Below are 17,959 nucleotides of genomic sequence, written 5' to 3' on the forward strand. Positions count from 1 at the left end.
GAATATTTGTCAAATATTTGTTTTAATGTAATGAACATATATAGGAAGATAGTTAGAAGATAGTTAATGATTAGAGGAAGATGCAAAATTGGACAATTTTAAAAAGTTTGATGATAGAAAAAAGTATGATGAGCCTATTGGACCACATAATATACTTGAAAGTTTGTTTGACTAATTGTTTTAAATCATTTTTGATGGTTTTTATAAATTAGAGATTGAAGGTTTGCGACAAATTTGCGATGGATTTGCTATTTGCATAGCAAATTACTCGCAAATCCATCGCATATCTCTTACGTCATAGCAATTTCCTCGCAAATGAACCCTTGAACCTAAACCCTTAAGACTAATTACATTACTATTAATGTTTCAAAAGATGAATCCAAGATTTATAATAAAAAAATAGGGCATAAATGACAATTTTAAAACCTAAACCCTAAATAAATCGCAAATCTATCGCAAATCTATTGCAAATGTCTCAGTTCATAGCAATTCCCTCGCAATTTCTGGAAATATAAATTACATATTTTAATACGTTTGCTAGGGATTTGCGAGGGACCGTAGCTAATCCGTAGCAATTTTTGCGAGAGACTTGCGACGCATCGTTTTTCCTATATAAATAGAAAAACCTAGTTTGAGCGAAGCTCAAACCTCGACTAATCCACAGCCGCAAAAACCCTCGAACCCTAATTCCTCTATTCTCTGATCAATCTTCACCTCTCTTCTCCGATTAACCACCTCTCTTCTCCGGTTACTCAAATCCTCCACCTCTCTCTTCTCCGGCTAATCTCCTCGTCCTCGGTTAGTCTACTCCTCCTCTCTCTTCTTATGTCGGCTAGATCTGTTTGCGAGACAAAGGTTTAGGATTTTAGGGTTTTGATTTCAATTTTAGGGTTTTGATTTCTTCTCTGATTTCTTCTCTCTTCTCCGATCTCTTCTGTCTTTTCTTTCTTCTGTTTTTAATTCGATTTTAGGGTTCAAAATTGGGGATTCAATTTGGGTTTTAATTAGATTTTAGGGTTTCGAATTTGGGGATTCAATTTGGGGATTCGATTTGGGTTTTAATTAGATTTTAGGGTTTCGAATTTTAGGGTTTCAATTTTAGGGTTTTGATTGTTTGATTCGATTTTGGTTTTAGTGGTTAGGTTTGATTTTGATTTTAAGGGTTATTTAATTTAGGGTTTCAACATTAGGGTTTTTATGTAATTCGAATTTAGGATTTTTACCTAATTCGAATTTAGGATTTAATCTAATTTGTTTTTAGGGTTCTAATTATATCGAATTTGAGTGTTTTAATTTAGTTTTTTGGAATTGTTTTTTAGATGTCTTCTCAAGAGAACCAAAATCATTCTGGTGGCCAAAACGTTTACAGAAGATTTATATCTTCTCAAGGGCTATCTCCTCCCATCCCTTCTCGAAGGTTACCTTCTTCTACCTCTGCTCCAAGGGTAGCTTCTCCCGCCTCCTCGCAAGGTACCTCACCGGTGATCCAAGATAATCGTCAAGGAACCTCACCGGTGGTGGAAGATCATCTTCCTCCACAGCATTCGACTTCGCGTGTCAACGATGTGTCTCCTCAGACCTCTTCTTTTACTTTGGAAGAGCTACTTGCAAGTCACGGTCGTGCTAGCTTACAGAAACTGGACCCTAAACGCCCTCCGGGTACTCTATGGTAAGAATGTAGTTAGGGTTGTCTAATTTTTCAGATCTATTTTCATTGATCCTCATTCCCTTTTTTCTTGTGTTTTGTAGGTTTGCCCAGGATCCTCAGGTTGCTGCTACTGTTCGGGCCATCTTTGAAAGAGATTTCAAAGAAGTTCATGCCAATTGGACCCAAACACCAGGTGCGGTTGTAAACCGGTGGTTTGAAACATTTGTGGTAAGTTAAATGTTTGTTGATGTGTTTAAATTACAGATTTTGTTTTTACTTACTTGATTCTGATTATGATTCTGATTCATGTTATGTTTTTACAAGCAAACATATAACTGGGACCACTCTATCAATGGGAGAGTTCGAGCCGAGTTTGAAAGCAAGTTGAAGACCCGGATGACTGATCAAGTGTCTCGGTGGAAGTCTAAGTGGAGAGTAAAAGGTGATGATGCAATGCCGCGGTGGCTTGATCCTAAAGTATGGGAAGGCTTGGTCAAGTTTTGGTCTGAACCAAAATCTGAGGAAAAGAGTATCAACAGTCGAAATGCTCGATACAGTGATCCTGATGGCAATGGAATGCATAAACACCGGTCTGGTCAGACCTCTTTTAAAGCCCGTGCACGAAAACATGTAAGTATGTTAAGTTAGTTATTTAGTACAATTACTTATAAATTCTTGCTTTATTCTAATACTTTGTTGTTTCATATCTTTGTTTAGTCGGAGATGACTGGTGAGGCACTTCCTGATTTCTTGAAAGTCCTAGAAGATACTCATAGGAAACCTGATGGGTCGTTTGTGGATGGACTATCTGAGAAGGTATACAATGAAGTGTCATCGAGGATAACTGAGGCTGAAACTGGGCTATGCTCAGGGGACAATATAGAGAGTAGTGCTTCTGGCGGATTGTCAGTTAGTATGAAGAACCAAATTTTTGCTGAGGTAAATTCTTGAACTTTACATTGTGTTTTGATTTTCACTTGTTTCATATCTTTGAACTTTACATTGTGTCTCTGTTTTTTGTTGTTTGCAGGTTGCTCCGAAGAAGAAAAACAGGATATATGGAGTCGATAATATGCAAACTGAAGCATCTTCAGCTCATGTTGTTCTCACGCCTACTCCGACTGAAGATCCAGTCATTCTAGCTGAGAAGCTTTCTCAGGCTGAAGCTGTTCTTGCGAGTCAGTCTACTCAGTTAGAAGATTATGCATTGAAGTTGCAACAAAATACTCAGAAGATGCATTGCTACGATGCCTACTTCGATTATCTATCTGAGAAGGACCCTGAATTTGCTGCAAGATTTCCCCGACCTGAGACTGATGCCACCATTGATACCGGAGCAGGAGATACCACGAGACCATCGTAGGGTCTCTTGTTCTTGAACTTTACTTCTGTGTGATGGTCTCTTGTTGTTGAACTTGTAGTTGTGTTTCAATTTATGTTTTGAACTTATGTTTGTGTAATTTTAACAATATTTTGTAATTTACAAGTTTGTTTTCAGTTTTAATTAAAAGTTTTTTGGCTAATTATGACTTTTAGTTTGCATAATTAGAAAATAATCATAATTAATTTGCATAATTTGAAAATAATCATAATTACAAAATGTATAATTCATCATGTTGCGACGGACATATAAGTCGCAAAACCATCGCAAAGTTTGCGAGGGAATTGCTTGAATGAAGTTGCTAGGAATCTGCTATTGATATTGTCCCTCGCAATTTGCGTTGTTTTTGCGAGGGCAAATTTTTCCTCGCAAAATTTGCGAGGGATTTGCGACGTTGACCAATTTGCGAGAAGCGATTTGCGAGGGAAGTGTGTTCCTCGCAATTCCCTCGTTTTTGCCTATTTGCGAGGGATTTGCTATGAATTCTTCCATCGCAATAGGCGTGTTTTCTTGTAGTGCATGGTTTATAGCACTTCTGGTCTTATTGGTACTCTCCGGCTTTTACAGGTTCTATGGGAAAGCTTGTGAGCTTTTTTCTGATTCAGCTGGGCAGTTTTAGATCTTTGGTTTTTGTTTATTCATTAGTGACTTGTTTTTCTAGGTTGTTTAGTCTTTGTATCTTTGTTTCCGGAAATTTGTAACCTGCCGGCTTATGTGTCTGGAAGTGTGTAACTTACCAGCTTAAGCTTCCCTTGTTTGGACTTAGTGCTTCCCTTGTTTGGGATTAGTCTTAGGTGATTTCTTTGTGTTCACTTTTTTGTATTCAACAGATGTAATCTGTTCAATTATAATATAAACCTAGATGAAAAAAAAAAAGTTTGCATAAAATGATATCTATAATTCTATCGAATTTAATTGAGGCGAACCTAGCATTTAGTGAAAAATTTGACAATTTTACGGAATTTAATTGAAAATTTAATTTTGTTGATCGTTTTAGCGTTAAAAAAAATGTGATACACATATAATAAGATTAATAACATGGTTGGTTTGGTGTTGATTTCATTCGTTTTGTTTTGTATTTGGTCTCAAATACACTAGGAAGTGTAGAATGATTATAAATATATAAACTGTTTCTAAAAATATTTGTAATTGAGCAATTTTTGTTTATTAAATTGTATAAAAGAAAATGACAAAATTGGAAGAAAAATAAACTGACAAAACAGGATTTAGTCGGTTTAAAAGGAAATTAAAACGATTTTTACAACTGATTATATACTATTCTCATCATTATATTACTGCACAAATTTTTGAAATTAGTATTAAAAATTGTTTAAATAATATTGTGATAGAATTTTGGTATCATAAAATGGGTGACATTTTGACCAAAAAAAAAAAAAAGGGTGATAATGGAAACGCACACAGAACGTGGAATTAATGTTACGATTGTACCGCTTCGACCGTTTCATCACGCAGCAGCAAAATCCAGGGGATCCTGGCTGTTCTGCAATATCACTGACACAGATACACCAAAGTACGAAACGGTCGTGGATCTAAAAAACCTCAGGATGCTACACGTGTCATCATCTCCACCGTCTCTAGAAAAAAAATCTGATCATTAAGATCTCTTCTTCAATCAGACAGAGAAAGACCCCACAAATCTGAACCCTCCGATCTACTACGATCCTTCCTTCCTCGCTTCTTCTTCTTCTTCTCCAAGGGGATCTCTCTTTTGTATCTGTCTCCATCTCTTAGAAGGCAGTATGACTAGTTCCGGTGCTCCTTCTCGTAAGGTTCTGTCTCTCTCTTTCTCTCTCAGTTGCTCTGTTTATTTTGACTTTGGCTTTGGAATTAGGGTTTTTGACTCTTTTTTTTTCTTTCTGTTTTGGGAAACTGTGTGCTGTGTAGGCTCTGAGCAAGATCGCGACTAATAGGCTTCAGAAAGAGCTTGTTGAATGGCAGATGAATCCACCCACTGGCTTCAAACACAAGGTCACTGATAATCTCCAGAGGTAATTTTTAATTTTTGGGTACTACTAGTACTAGGGTTGTTATACAAGGTCACTTGTGTGCGATTTTAGCAATATGTTGATGTGAAAAAATCATGGGTTTTGCAGATGGATAATTGAAGTTATTGGCGCTCCAGGTACTCTGTACGCCAACGATACCTATCAGCTTCAAGTTGATTTTCCTGAACATTATCCTATGGAGTCACCACAAGTGAGTGTATATCTCTCCTCTGTTCTATGTTAGTGTAATCAGTGTAATGAAGAAGATCTCTTGACTAAGTTTTGAAATTGTAAGCTGAACTGCATTTACTTACTTCAATTGGATTTTCACATTAGTGCTTGGTTATCAATCTTGGAATCTCTGCTATCTGGTCTCTGCTTTCTTATGAAATCTCTTGAGCTCTTTCTGAGTTGACTTGACTTGAGTACTAAGTTCTTTATTTATTCTGTTATTCATTTGTGCAGGTGATTTTTCTTCATCCAGCTCCTGTGCATCCTCACATTTACAGCAACGGGCATATTTGTTTAGGTATGTCAGTCTATATCCTCTGTTTTATGATACTCTCTTGGCTCTTTTGGTTATTATCTTCCACTTCACTTTTGTTTTACTCTGAATCCGGTACATTTCTAATGGCTCTACTTGCTTGCCTTCATCTGAAGCTTGATGGGAGATGTCAATGATGATTATTAGTTTTTTAGCCTCCATAAATTTGTTTCTTGTCATATGAAATAAGGCATCTCGACTCGCTTGTGTTGCTAGTAACAAGATATATTAGGATATTTTGGCAATCCTAGTGATTAACATAATCTATTTATGAATTTTATGATCTTCTGTGGAACTGACTTGAGTCTTATATATTCCTTTAGATCCAACGGTTCACTCGTATTCTTAAAACTCTTAAGATCAGTGTTGAGCAAATGTACATAATGAGTGAATCATTTGGCGTGTTTCCTGTATTTTATTGCTCAAATTCAATAGCACAGTTTTTTTGAACGCTGATCTAAAGTTGTGTATCGATTTGTAGATATTTTGTATGATTCTTGGTCTCCAGCCATGACGGTGAGTTCCATCTGCATCAGTATCCTCTCCATGCTGTCAAGCTCAACTGAAAAGGTACGCACAGCATAGCTCTTAATGAGCTCACCATTATATAAACTATACTCTCTTTAGTTTTCCACATAGCTGAACCTTCCTCTCGCTTGGTTGTTTTTTTTTGTTGCAGCAACGACCAACCGACAATGACCGCTATGTGAAGAACTGTAAGAACGGAAGATCTCCAAAGGAGACTCGATGGTGGTTCCACGACGATAAAGTATAAAACCTCGTTCGACCATTAAGAAAAATGTAAAATAATCCGAAACAGTCTCGAGGTTTGTTGTCTATTTTTAATTTAACCGGGTTTTAAGCTTGTCCCAAAACCCATCTCCAAAATCCGTGATGTAAAAAAACAACACAATAAAATTTGACTAATTTTGAATCTTCTACTCTAATTTTTTAAAACCCTACTAACATAAGCCCCAACCTAATCTCTCTGATGCTTCTCTACTAGGTCATATATATACATCAGGAAGAATATTTTTCTCAACTACTACTTTCTTCTGGTTTTTGTTCTGTCACCATGAAGCCGCTGACGAAGAAGGAGACGATGGTGGAAACAAAGACAAAGATGGGTTTTGAAAGATTCTCTGACCAGTAGCAAGTATATGTCGCGGATCGAACTCAGCTTTGAGGCTTCTGAACCGATCCCACTTGTCCCCAAAATGAGCCACCCACTCTTCTTGTGTTGCGTGGTGAGGAAGGTACTGCTTCACATTGATCTTAGCTTGTTCACAGAACTCCAAGATCCGCCGGTTCTGATCTTTCAGATACTCTAGCTTCTGCGTCTCCTCACCGTCCGTTAAAGCTGATCTCAATAGAGCCACCAGATAGAAAATTTCCTCATCCGGCGTCACGGCTGAGCTCCTCTCGTCCCATCTGGCAAATAACAATCACATAAAGCCACGTCAGCAACGACAATATCTATATACAATTAATAAATGATGTGTGGAGGGTTCGTTGAGATCGGTTTGGTTTAGGAGAATCCGATCGGGACCCACCCACCATGAGTTCTAGGAACTTAAAAAAAACAGACAAAACCTAATGTGGACCGTCGGATTTGGTCGCAAAAACAAAAACGAACAAAAGGGAAAGACGAGCCGACGAGGCGTTATTGTCAATCTTAGCTGGTTCGATGCCACATGTGGACAACGTTTTTCGGACAATCCCATGTACCACGTGTCGAGTTTTTTTTTCAGTTTTGTCAAACTTTTTTATTATTGGACCACTAATTAAACCCCACAAGTGTAACTTTGCATGCATGCAAGACTCGTTTTATTCTTTTTTCCTAACGACAGAGTTTAGAAGTAGTAATCAACGGTTATGCTAAGACTTACTTGTCTTTGTTCATGGGGTAGATAAGGATAGGGCCACTTGTTTTATTCCCCAAAATGCCCTTGAAAACGCCTTTGTCGAAGTCAGAGATTCTTGATTTTGGTACGAAGAGGTTGAGCCATGGGTGTGGAACCTCCCACAAATTCTTGGACCGGAGCTTCAACTCCGCCTTGTGTACCCGGTCCAGAAAATCCACATACTGTAAATCTGTCGTAAATACCGATGTCGGTATGAAATTCAATTTCTTCATCAAAATCTCTACTTCCTGTAAGAAAGAGAAAAGGAAAAAAAATCCACGTTTAATATACTTAATCCGGAATAGGAAAATAAAGTTTACGGGGAAAATTAAGAAAAGCTGTTTTGCTATTAAAGCCTACCAAAACAAAAGATAAGTTAAGATTCCAGTAGAGTTGGTCTTAAAAAAAAGTTAACTTAGAGAAAGAGGAATCATTATTTGGTGAGTGGTCCATGACCTTGTCCACTACTTAATTAGTAACCATGATTAATTCGCTAGTGATAAACTAAAACATCAGAAGAAGAAGAAGAATATTTTAATGTGTATTATTAAGTTCAGGTGGAAAAGCTAGATCTCTGTAGATCCTCTCTGGCTTCTTCTTCATGTCCTCTTCCAAATTTAAATTATAATAAAGTGTAAACACAACAAAAATACTATGGACACTACTTTTGATCATATAAACTAAATTAACTTTCATAATGATTTCCCAATAATCGCATAGCGTTAAATCCTTCCAGATAGTCATCAAATATAAAAAAGAAAATATCTCTTTATCTAAGTGAATAATGATAGGGACCTGATCGACGGTTTCGGAGTCGGAGTCGTGGTAGTTCTTGGTGATCTCTAGGCAATACAAAACGGACCCGTTCGAACTAACGGACGAGATCTTGACGGGGTTACGTGGAGAGAAGAAGGAGGATCTCCAATTGTTCACGAGACCTTCGTCCACAATCACAAAACCTTCCACGTAATCAAACTTTAATTGACCATGCATCGATATTAAGTACTCTTGGTCCTCTGTAAACACCTCAAAGCTCGAATACAATACCCTTATCCATCTTACCTGTCATCATAATATATTTTAGGGTTTTTTAGTATCTTAAAATAATTTTTAGAAACAAATATTGGCATCAACAGTAAAAGGTAAAATATTAAAAGACCCGCCCGGGAATTTTGATTTCTATTATAAAAAATTTTACCCTTTGGGGAGCAGGTTCGAGAGAGATTCGTGCTCGTGTAATGATCCCAAGTTGACCTAACCCACCAAGAACTCCATGGAATAGCTTTGTGTTCTCTTCTTCTGAGCATCTCATCACCTCTCCTTTCCCTATTTTTCATTTCAACTTTTTGTTATTTAAACTTCAAATAAAATCATTTTATATATATTTGAATTTGAATGTTTTTAACACTAACCAGTTACAACGTCCATCTCAAGGACGTTACTAATCTGTGGACCATGGTGAAAAGCTTGACCACTGATTCCTGCATTGGAGAGTGTACCTCCTACGGTGAGGTATAAGTAATCAGTCCAAGATTTTGGTGCTAACCCATACTCCAACGTTTTCTTCAACACATCGACCCATAACTCTCCACCCCAAACGTCCACATACAATTCATCCGGTCGGACGAGTGGCTCCGGCGTCCCGGTTACGCCGTGGTTCATCTCAACCACCACACCGTTCCTCCCCGCTGCGGCTTGTCCGTTTATGGAATGTCCGTGGCCTCGGGCTGAGACCGGGAACGCGGTGGCTGAACCATAAGCTGTTCTGACGAGCCGTGCCACGTCTTCGGCCGAGGATGGATGAAGCACGGCTAATGGCTCTTCCGGCGACTTCAACATACCGAAGTCCGACGAAACAGAGGCTAACTCGGTAGGGTGGACGCTGAAATATCCGTCTACATCGATGGCTCCGATGCGGAGGAGCTCACTCGGACCAACGGCTATGATCAGTTGACATATAGCGAACGTGATGAGGAGAAAGCTTGACGTCATTTCACGACTTATGAAAGAATAGTCAAGAAACAAGAATCAAGATCGAGAGGAGGAAAGAAATATATAGAAGATATTCTGATAATGGTTTTTTTTTTTCAGATAATGGAAAATTTTATGGGGAAATGAAAAAACATATATAGGGAGATCCTTGGGGGTTCGTGAGAGCTAACGTAAGCCCAGATTACGCTTTGAAGATTTTCTGAGCAACATGCACAGATTCTCTGTCTTTCTTTTTTTCGGTTTGGGTGAAACTTTAATATATTATTGTAAAGAATATATAACGAGTGTTTTTAAATACTATTATTTTCGTACAAAATTAACGAGTTTATGCGGTTTATATGTGTGTGTCGAGAATATGAAGACAAGAGTTCTCTTATTTATAGGACAAAGAGTTGTACCGGAGAAGATCACGTCATATTCTTATTAACAAGTTCATCTTTACACAAAAATCAACAAAAGAACCGTGTGATATCTACGTGTCACTCACTGTTTAACCTTTCTTCTTTTTTTTGGTCAATTTTGATGTTAGCTAATAATACTGTATATGTACACACGTATCACGTATGTATAAATTTGTTTGAGCAAGACATCATAGACCGACTACGTAAAGGATTTGACTAATTCAAAAACTGGCAGTGTCAAGATACAAAAAAAAAAAAACAACCAATTTGATATATGGTTATGAAAAAAAAAACGTGTTATATCAGTGTTCAACCTAAATACAACTGATTTGACAATTGACTTATGAAAATTTAGTCGTCTACCTCTACCTCTAGAGTAATGAAGAACAAGCACTAGGCAATTCAACAGTACATTTCGATTGGTCCCGAAAACGTTTTATGATGGTTAGTGTGAATCTTTGATAGTTCTCATCTCTTATCATTAGCAAAAAAAAAAATGTAACTAATTTAACTGAAATTAATGAGAGAAAAAAGAAAAGAGTAGAGGATGGGATAGAGCCATAGAGGTCATATGGCATGGGGGAGACTGGAGAGATATGGGGGGGGGGGGAGAGGCGAAACATAAGAACGCCACGTGGGATATTCACGTGGGAGAGGATGAGGTCACACGTGTGTAGTGAAAACAGTGGGGTCCACGTTTTGGATACGGAGAATCATAGTGGGCCCTGTTCTCTCCTGAGATGAAGTAGTTCTCTCATTCACGTGGTCACTGTGCCACACAACCACACGGTAATAATAAATATAATTATGAATATGTATATAAAAAAAAAGTTATTTAGATTATGAAAATACAAAAATAAATAAACGAAAATATGATGAGAAAAAAAAAAAACTACGATATTAAAAAAAAGAGAAGATAGATAGATTCTTCTTCTGCAGTACTTTGCAGTCGGTAGATCCTCTATTTGGCTTCCATCGAGATGAATATGATTATTATTTTTACATTTTTTTTTTTTTTGGCAATCTTCTCAAATCATATAAATCTATTTGTTTAGTACTTTATAAAGATATGATTCTCTATAAATAGTAGGTGAAGTCAAAATTGGTTTAACAAGACTCCGTACGTTGTTATTACTTATATATAAAAATCTAAATTTTAAGCTGCTCTTCCTCGAGTTTTGTATATACTATTAATCAAAAGTTTGTAAGAAGCGATTAAATATATGTTGTTCTAAAACAAAATATTAAGACGTGAACTGGTGAAGTCACTTTGGATGACCGAGATTGAAATAATTTATAAGTTTTATTTTCGTCTATGTGTGTTTTGAATAGTGGGGAATCTAACGCCTAGCTAAGATTTGATGATAATTAGTTTGGTGGGTCGCGATTTTGGTACTATATTTCTATAAGAAAACAACGAAGAGCAAGTTGGGATCTATTTGATGCCAATCCAAACATTAATACCTTTGCACGATAATATAGATTGGTACGTTTTACCAATTTCTCAAATCTCATTATTGTCAACTTGTTCTCATGTTTTTGATTTTTTCTTTTTTTTCTTTTTCGGATTTGTGTTTTCTTACCTCCAGATATTATAATAGTCCGAGAATAATTTACAAGCATGCATGCATTTGTTACATAATTTGCTCTTTGTCACGGTGAAATTTTAAATCTTTACATAGTTTTTTCTCCGCCGTAATAAAGTTTTGTAACTATAACACATACCAATTGGACTTATTGACGGGAAACTTTGATAAATCCAATCAATTTTTAAAACACAATAGCACTTAAACAGTTAGATCATATTGCCACTTGAACATGGCACCTACGTACGTCTTGGTGTTCTTAATGTTCATAAATAAGTTTTATATTGGCACCATCGTATATATGGTGACGAAAGATTCACATTTGGACACTGATGATGAGACTAATTATATGCTTTCTTCGTAATACTATATTACAATTACCACATCTTTCAACACCTTTTGTTTTTCTTTTTTCTTTTTGTGAACAATATCCATATTGAAATTTGTGAAAATGTAATGATAACGATATAACCAGAAGAAAGAAGACGCGCGTGGGGGCCAGCATGTCTCATGTTGTTTCAGACATAAAAGAAATGGAAGGTAAAAAAAATTGGAAATCGTGGTAATTAATTAAACATCTGAATTAAAAGATTAATCCATGCATTGCATTTGTATATCTATTTTTTTATTTGAAGAAAAATTGATAAGTATATAATTTGGTGGGATTATATATACTTGACAATCACACCAACAAAACAATCTATATCTGATATTTATCAATAGAAAAAAAGTCCAAAACATAACAGATACACATAGTTCAAGAATGATGTGACTTTAAATTAATAATACGATATCTATATCTTCGATATGTCTTCCAAATGAAAAATGTGAACTGACAACGGCACAGTGTGTATGTCTGCGTGAAGGAGAACAAAACCCCATTCTAGAATTTATAATGTTTTTAATATAGGGTCCATAGTTCCATATAGATTGTACTGATTTTACAGTCATATTCATATATGTGGCCGGATATATATATGTAGTGGAAAAATACTTACCCTTGATTTTTTTTTTTTTTCTTTTTAAACTGTGGCATACAGAGAAAAAGGACAAATATATTTGTTTTTTTGTTCACTACTCTGGCTTGTAACAGAGTTATTATGTTACTATACAGATCCTGGTTCATGCATGTCCCATCTATGCTTAAATACAGATCGTGGTTCATGAATGTCCATACAGATCCTGTACTATACCAACGTTTTTTTCACGATCCTATACATCTACCTCTATCTGCAAATTTTATCTTTAAGCGTTCAACTAGTATATATGTAATGTTCTATAGCGATAGAGATTCTTTGTGTAATGGAGAACGAAAGAGTTGAAAAACAACAATATGTAAATCCTTACCTTAAAAGAGGAGACCGCCACATTATTACGCATTTCCATGAAATAATGCTATTGGTCTTTCATCGATTATGTATAAATTAATCTTCGAATCGGACCAAATCCAACACTCTTTTGTACACAATATTCTCTCTTTAAGCTCATATAGAATTATGTCTATTAATATATTACCACTTGGCATTTTTTTTATTTGTTTCTTTTTTGTAAAACACTACAGCCTTGTTCCTAAGGTTGATCAGCTTTATATATGTAACTTAAAAATCACCAAAATGCTGTTAATTCTTGTCGTTTTCTTTTCTTTTTCAAACTCACAACTATGACTTTAAATGTTCTCAAGAAGAATCGTTGCTGATTTTTTTTTTTGTTTTTTTGGTGATTGGGTTTATATATCTTTGTTCTTCTTTCAAAGATAATTTTAGTAGGTTTTAATAAAAATATAATTTGGATATGACAAACTTAAGAGTAAATTCTGTTTGTTTTGCGTTTACAGTTATAATTATGTCTAAAATTGAAAATTACATTTAACAAGTAAAAGAACGTACGAGCTAAAAACCCATGAATTCTGCGGTTTACAGAATAAATGTTTGCAAAGGCATGCATACAATTTTTTAATGAAGTAGAGTTGGATGATAAAGATATGTGAGACCGCTTGATAAAAGAGAAAATAAAGGAGCTAGAAGTCGTATTCAAGCAAGAAAAATGAGTACAAACAGGTGGAGATAACCTAACAAAGAGATCATACGTTAACAACTTAAAACAGTGGACATCGACCTAACACTCTTCTTTCTTTCACGTTCCCATCGTTAACTTCCTTAAAAAAAAAATCCTTCATCCCTTACCATTTATTATTCGTCAAACTTAAAACTTTGTATAATATATTTAATATTGTTCTTATATATTTATAATATAATCCTTGGAAGTACAAAAAATATATATATATATATATATATAATACTATTGTTCATCTCTTTTTAACTAAAGACTTCGATTATTGGTCATATGATATTTTCCACGTCTCTATTTATTTTCTTTTCTTATACCTATCTCTTATTATTCGGGTTAATTGAACAGAAATTTTAACATCTCCAATAGTACTCTCCACTTGAATGATGTTTAGTCACAATCTAAAGTTAAACGCACACTTGACACACTTCTCTAATATAAAGTTTCGTTTGACCTAAAAATTTATAAAAGTATTTTTTTTGTTTATGTAAATTGAATTTCTATATGTACTTTAAAACTGCATTTTTCTAAAATTAATTCTATAAATTTCTAAGCAAATCTTACGTGTTAGACGACTAAAGGAACTATATTATAAGAAGAGTACATCTTTTTTTAAAATGAACAAGAACACCATCAATTACTTTAAACATGCTCTAAAGTCTAAAGACTCTGCCTCGTCAATCTTTTATGCAATTAGTTAATTATTCCTTTGGTTAAAAGTTAAAACCGAGTATGTGTAACTTTATCGTGGCATCATCGTGGGATCCTTTTGGAGTTCGGAACCATCTTTTTCGAATCAGTCTCTCAGCCATATAAGTGGTTAGGAAAATTTTGTGCATATATTTATAATAATTCGTTATAATATTGAATGGACAGTATGTTGTAATGTCGAGTTTAAATTGATTAGTGGACCTTACACACAACTGTCACTTGCGAGTTTTTTTGGTCATAAACCAAACATATCCACCTTTCTCCATGCAAAAAGTGTCCCATACATGATTTAATTTTAGTTACTTTATATATTTGATCATTTTGGTCAAGATATTATTCGCTGATTATTTTTCTCTTAGATTACATATTCAAGTTAGGTTTCCTATAAAGTAAATGACTTATAATTATTAGTGTCGTAAGGGAAACTTTTTTGGGGTTATGGTGTTTTCTTTTATTTACGTGATCGCTCTACAATCCATATTGTATTGTCTTGGTCTAATATATAATGATATATTTTTATCACCGTGTGAACAAAACCAGTATCATCCGTCGTTCTCTGATGATGAATGTTGGATGCATGCAACTGGTTAATTAGGATTTTGTTGATTAAAACATAATTACGCCAAATAATTGAATAACTGTGACCAATGAGCAAAACACCTGAATAACTTAATTTTCTTCTCTAATTTTACCAACAACAAAAAAAAATTGTGTTATTAGCAAACAAAATTTATTAGAAAAATACAGTGGAAGAAAATTGTCCACGACTAAACCATATATCATTAAATTTCTAATTTCACGACGCAGTGATCAGACTCTGCATTAATTACACACGTATATCAATATCATATTACATTAATATATCAAGAATGAAGACATCAAAAGATACGTATACATAATAGATACGCAGATAAAAATAAAAATTGAAAAATGTATTTAAGTGAAAGTAATATATGGGTGGATAATTAGTGTCACGTGAAAGAGAGAAGTGGAGATGTTTGAGAAGTAAAAGAGATTCGTTAAGACTTTAAAAAAAGTGAGAGCGACAGAGCAACTTAGTGAGATGAGTTCCCAACACTTTTTCTCTTTATTCATGTTCATTTACAGCTCAACTTCTATTTTGTTATTGTCTTTTAATTCCAAAAGACATTTTATAATTTTAATTAGATTCTGTATCATATATCATATAATTAATAAATCATCTACGATGCTTTGATGATTAATTAGAAATGCAGACGTTTTAGGACTCGGTTACCACAGTTTAAATTTCGGATTCATGGCACGTTTATGTGTAAAACATTATACACCTCAAGTTTGATCCAAATTAAACATGAAAACAGTTTTTGGCGATAAAACTTTTGATCATCACTAAACATCCCCGCATGGTTCTTTAAGACATTCATATCGAATAAATCATATTTTAGATATCAGTTTTTTTGTTTTCAGCAGATATCAGTTTATATAAAGGTTTTAATAGTTAAGTGAATTCTCAAAATATCACATTTTTGCTGAACTTGCTAGTTGTATGAAACCTTCCTAGCTAAAAGTTTAGAATTGACCTTTTTTTTTTTTTTTTTTTTTTTTTTTTTTTGAACAAAAGAATTGACCCTAAATACCTGTGGTATTTGAAATGTCTTGTAGTCTACTTTTGTGCGCTAGTTTCGTCGTTTGCACCTTTTAAATTGAAAATTGCATAATACATGCTCTAAAAAAAAATAGAAACAACGCTTTTAAAAAGGTTTTACTTGAGTTAGTTTTTTTTGTTAATTTTAGATAATTAATTTTTTATTCGAATAGTAAAAATTTCATAATAAATTAATTAAACCGTTGACATCTACTAACGCAAACATGAACCTTTTTTCAATTCGAGGTCGGACAGTAAGTTAAGACTACTTTCTTATATTTTCAACATTTTAAGATTAACTATATACAAGTTATAATTACGTTCTTTTGTACGTTAAACATTACCTGTACGTAACTTATAACTCGTAATGATAATACTGTTGACTATGGTAGACGTGAAATGATTAATCTAAGGGAAAGATGAAAGAAATAAATTTGATTGGGACATTGAAGATACGGAGCCAAAAGGATTTGATTCGAGATATTCACAATATATGTCTGCCTAGAAATGGTTATCGTGTGCAGCCACAAGTTTCACGATACTCTCCACAAATATGGCAAATATATTTTTGACCCTTTGAAATAAATGAAGAGACTAGAAATGGTTATCGTGTGCAGCCACAAGTTTCACGATACTCTCCACAAATATGGCAAATATATTTTTGACCCTTTGAAATAAATGAAGAGACGAGACGTACCATTTACACATCTATGATTTGCTGATATCTTAAATTTGATTCTGGCCTTAGGCCTTGAATGGAGAAAGCAAGTAATGCAGAGCAGATCAAATGGTTCAAGCAGATCAAGCAGAATAAAAGTAGATCAAAAATTTAGCAGTTCAAATGCAGATCAAAGGTGAACAACATCAAAAAAGCTGTAGACCAGATCTGCACATATTTCTCCTGCATTTACCATAAAAAGACAAAAAAATATGAACTGCACACAGTTCATCTGCATTAATTTTTAAAAATAAAATTTTTTTTGAATGGTAACTTAGTGATAGAAGGACTACATTAAAGGGTGATCTGCTATTTTTCTGTCCTCCCATTCAAAGCCTTAGTTGGACTAATCTACGATGGCTTTGATTGGAGGTAGATTCTTTACATTTTCAAGATTTCTTAGCGAAAAGTTGGACTAATGATTACACTAGTTATATATATATATATATATATATATATATATATATATATATTTACAACACAAGGTCAATAAGACTGTAACTTTTAGACCATAATATACAGCATATTTGGTAGTAGTGTCGTTGTTGTGTGTGTTTTTAACAAAAAAAGTTATAAAGTTTGAAACCTGGTGAATTTTTAATGTATGTGAAAACTTCTACTTCAAATAATATGTTGAGATACTTAGTTACGTCAAATTATATAAAGAGCCACACGCCTTTAAGTCCATAAATAAAAGTAAATATAGTTGTAAAAAAGTAATGTGTTTGTTACTTTTGTTTTAACGAATGTGAAAACTATATAAGATTCTCTGAAGCTTTGATCTTGGTACGGTCATTAATCATCGTGAAGGGGACCTTGCGTTTTTCCTATATTATGGCTATGTTTTCTAATAGTGTTTTGTTCTTTTTGGTTTTCGCTTTTCATTGTCGACGTGAATTGAGAGTTTTGGACCAAAGCTAAAACCCAAAGCCTCCATCGACATCACATTTTGGCCAATCATTCTCCAAAAATCTCCAAAGTCTTTAAAAAACTATTAAGTATAATGTATTGAAAGATAATGTGGACGTTTATGATGCTTTTGTGTTGGGATACACATCACATTTTTCTGTCATCTAAAAATATTTATTTTTATATATTCCGCCAAGAAATAAAACTCTTTTTACATATTAGGTGTTCGTTTGTTGTGTGTGGTCAAAACTTATTGCCTTATTGGAGTTAAATGAGCTCTTCGGAAAGAAAAAAACTAACTCTTATCATCAAATTTTTACATAAATTTCTTGTATTTATAACGATATCTATATCTGACAAAAGTAAAAAACAGTTGATAAAAATATATAAACTTCAAAGACAGTCTTATAAACCAGGCTAGATACGATAGATAAATTTTCAAATAATAATCTTTATGTTTTATAATCT

General features: G+C 34.3%; 2 protein-coding genes across 2 annotated transcripts; one reads left to right on the top strand and one right to left on the bottom strand.

Annotated features, from left to right (window-relative positions):
• Positions 1-4,496: 4,496 nt before the first annotated feature.
• LOC104713197 (putative ubiquitin-conjugating enzyme E2 16) lies at positions 4,497-6,513 on the top strand. The gene is made up of 6 exons (XM_010430268.3): positions 4,497-4,819; positions 4,935-5,038; positions 5,144-5,246; positions 5,501-5,564; positions 6,061-6,149; positions 6,259-6,513. Exons 1-6 carry the CDS (start codon positions 4,790-4,792, stop codon positions 6,352-6,354), a joined length of 486 nt encoding a protein of 161 aa, XP_010428570.1. The 5' UTR covers positions 4,497-4,789; the 3' UTR covers positions 6,355-6,513.
• LOC104713195 (cytokinin dehydrogenase 5) lies at positions 6,387-9,886 on the bottom strand. Its single transcript, XM_010430266.2, has 5 exons — positions 8,896-9,886; positions 8,682-8,809; positions 8,279-8,545; positions 7,469-7,731; positions 6,387-7,010 (listed from the first exon to the last, which is right to left on the bottom strand). Exons 1-5 carry the CDS (start codon positions 9,473-9,475, stop codon positions 6,650-6,652), a joined length of 1,599 nt encoding a protein of 532 aa, XP_010428568.1. The 5' UTR covers positions 9,476-9,886; the 3' UTR covers positions 6,387-6,649.
• Between the last annotated feature and the right edge of the window lie 8,073 nt (positions 9,887-17,959).

The sequence above is a fragment of the Camelina sativa genome, chromosome 9, assembly GCF_030686135.1.
Source record: "Camelina sativa cultivar CO46 ecotype springtype chromosome 9, ASM3068613v1".
Classification (NCBI taxonomy): Eukaryota; Viridiplantae; Streptophyta; class Magnoliopsida; order Brassicales; family Brassicaceae; genus Camelina; species Camelina sativa.

What these genes read in the sequence shown, in the direction of transcription:
- LOC104713195 (XM_010430266.2), bottom strand. Translation starts at nt 9,475, where the DNA reads ATGACGTCAAGCTTTCTCCTCATCACGTTCGCTATATGTCAACTGATC. An exon ending in TCGAACCTGCTCCCCAAAGG is followed by an intron (nt 8,546 to 8,681) that starts GTAAAATTTTTT and finishes TTATGATGACAG; the next exon opens with GTAAGATGGATAAGGGTATT. An exon ending in TACCCCATGAACAAAGACAA is followed by an intron (nt 7,011 to 7,468) that starts GTAAGTCTTAGC and finishes GTTATTTGCCAG; the next exon opens with ATGGGACGAGAGGAGCTCAG.
- LOC104713197 (XM_010430268.3), top strand. Translation starts at nt 4,790, where the DNA reads ATGACTAGTTCCGGTGCTCCTTCTCGTAAG. An exon ending in ATCCTATGGAGTCACCACAA is followed by an intron (nt 5,247 to 5,500) that starts GTGAGTGTATAT and finishes TCATTTGTGCAG; the next exon opens with GTGATTTTTCTTCATCCAGC. An exon ending in TGTCAAGCTCAACTGAAAAG is followed by an intron (nt 6,150 to 6,258) that starts GTACGCACAGCA and finishes TTTTTGTTGCAG; the next exon opens with CAACGACCAACCGACAATGA.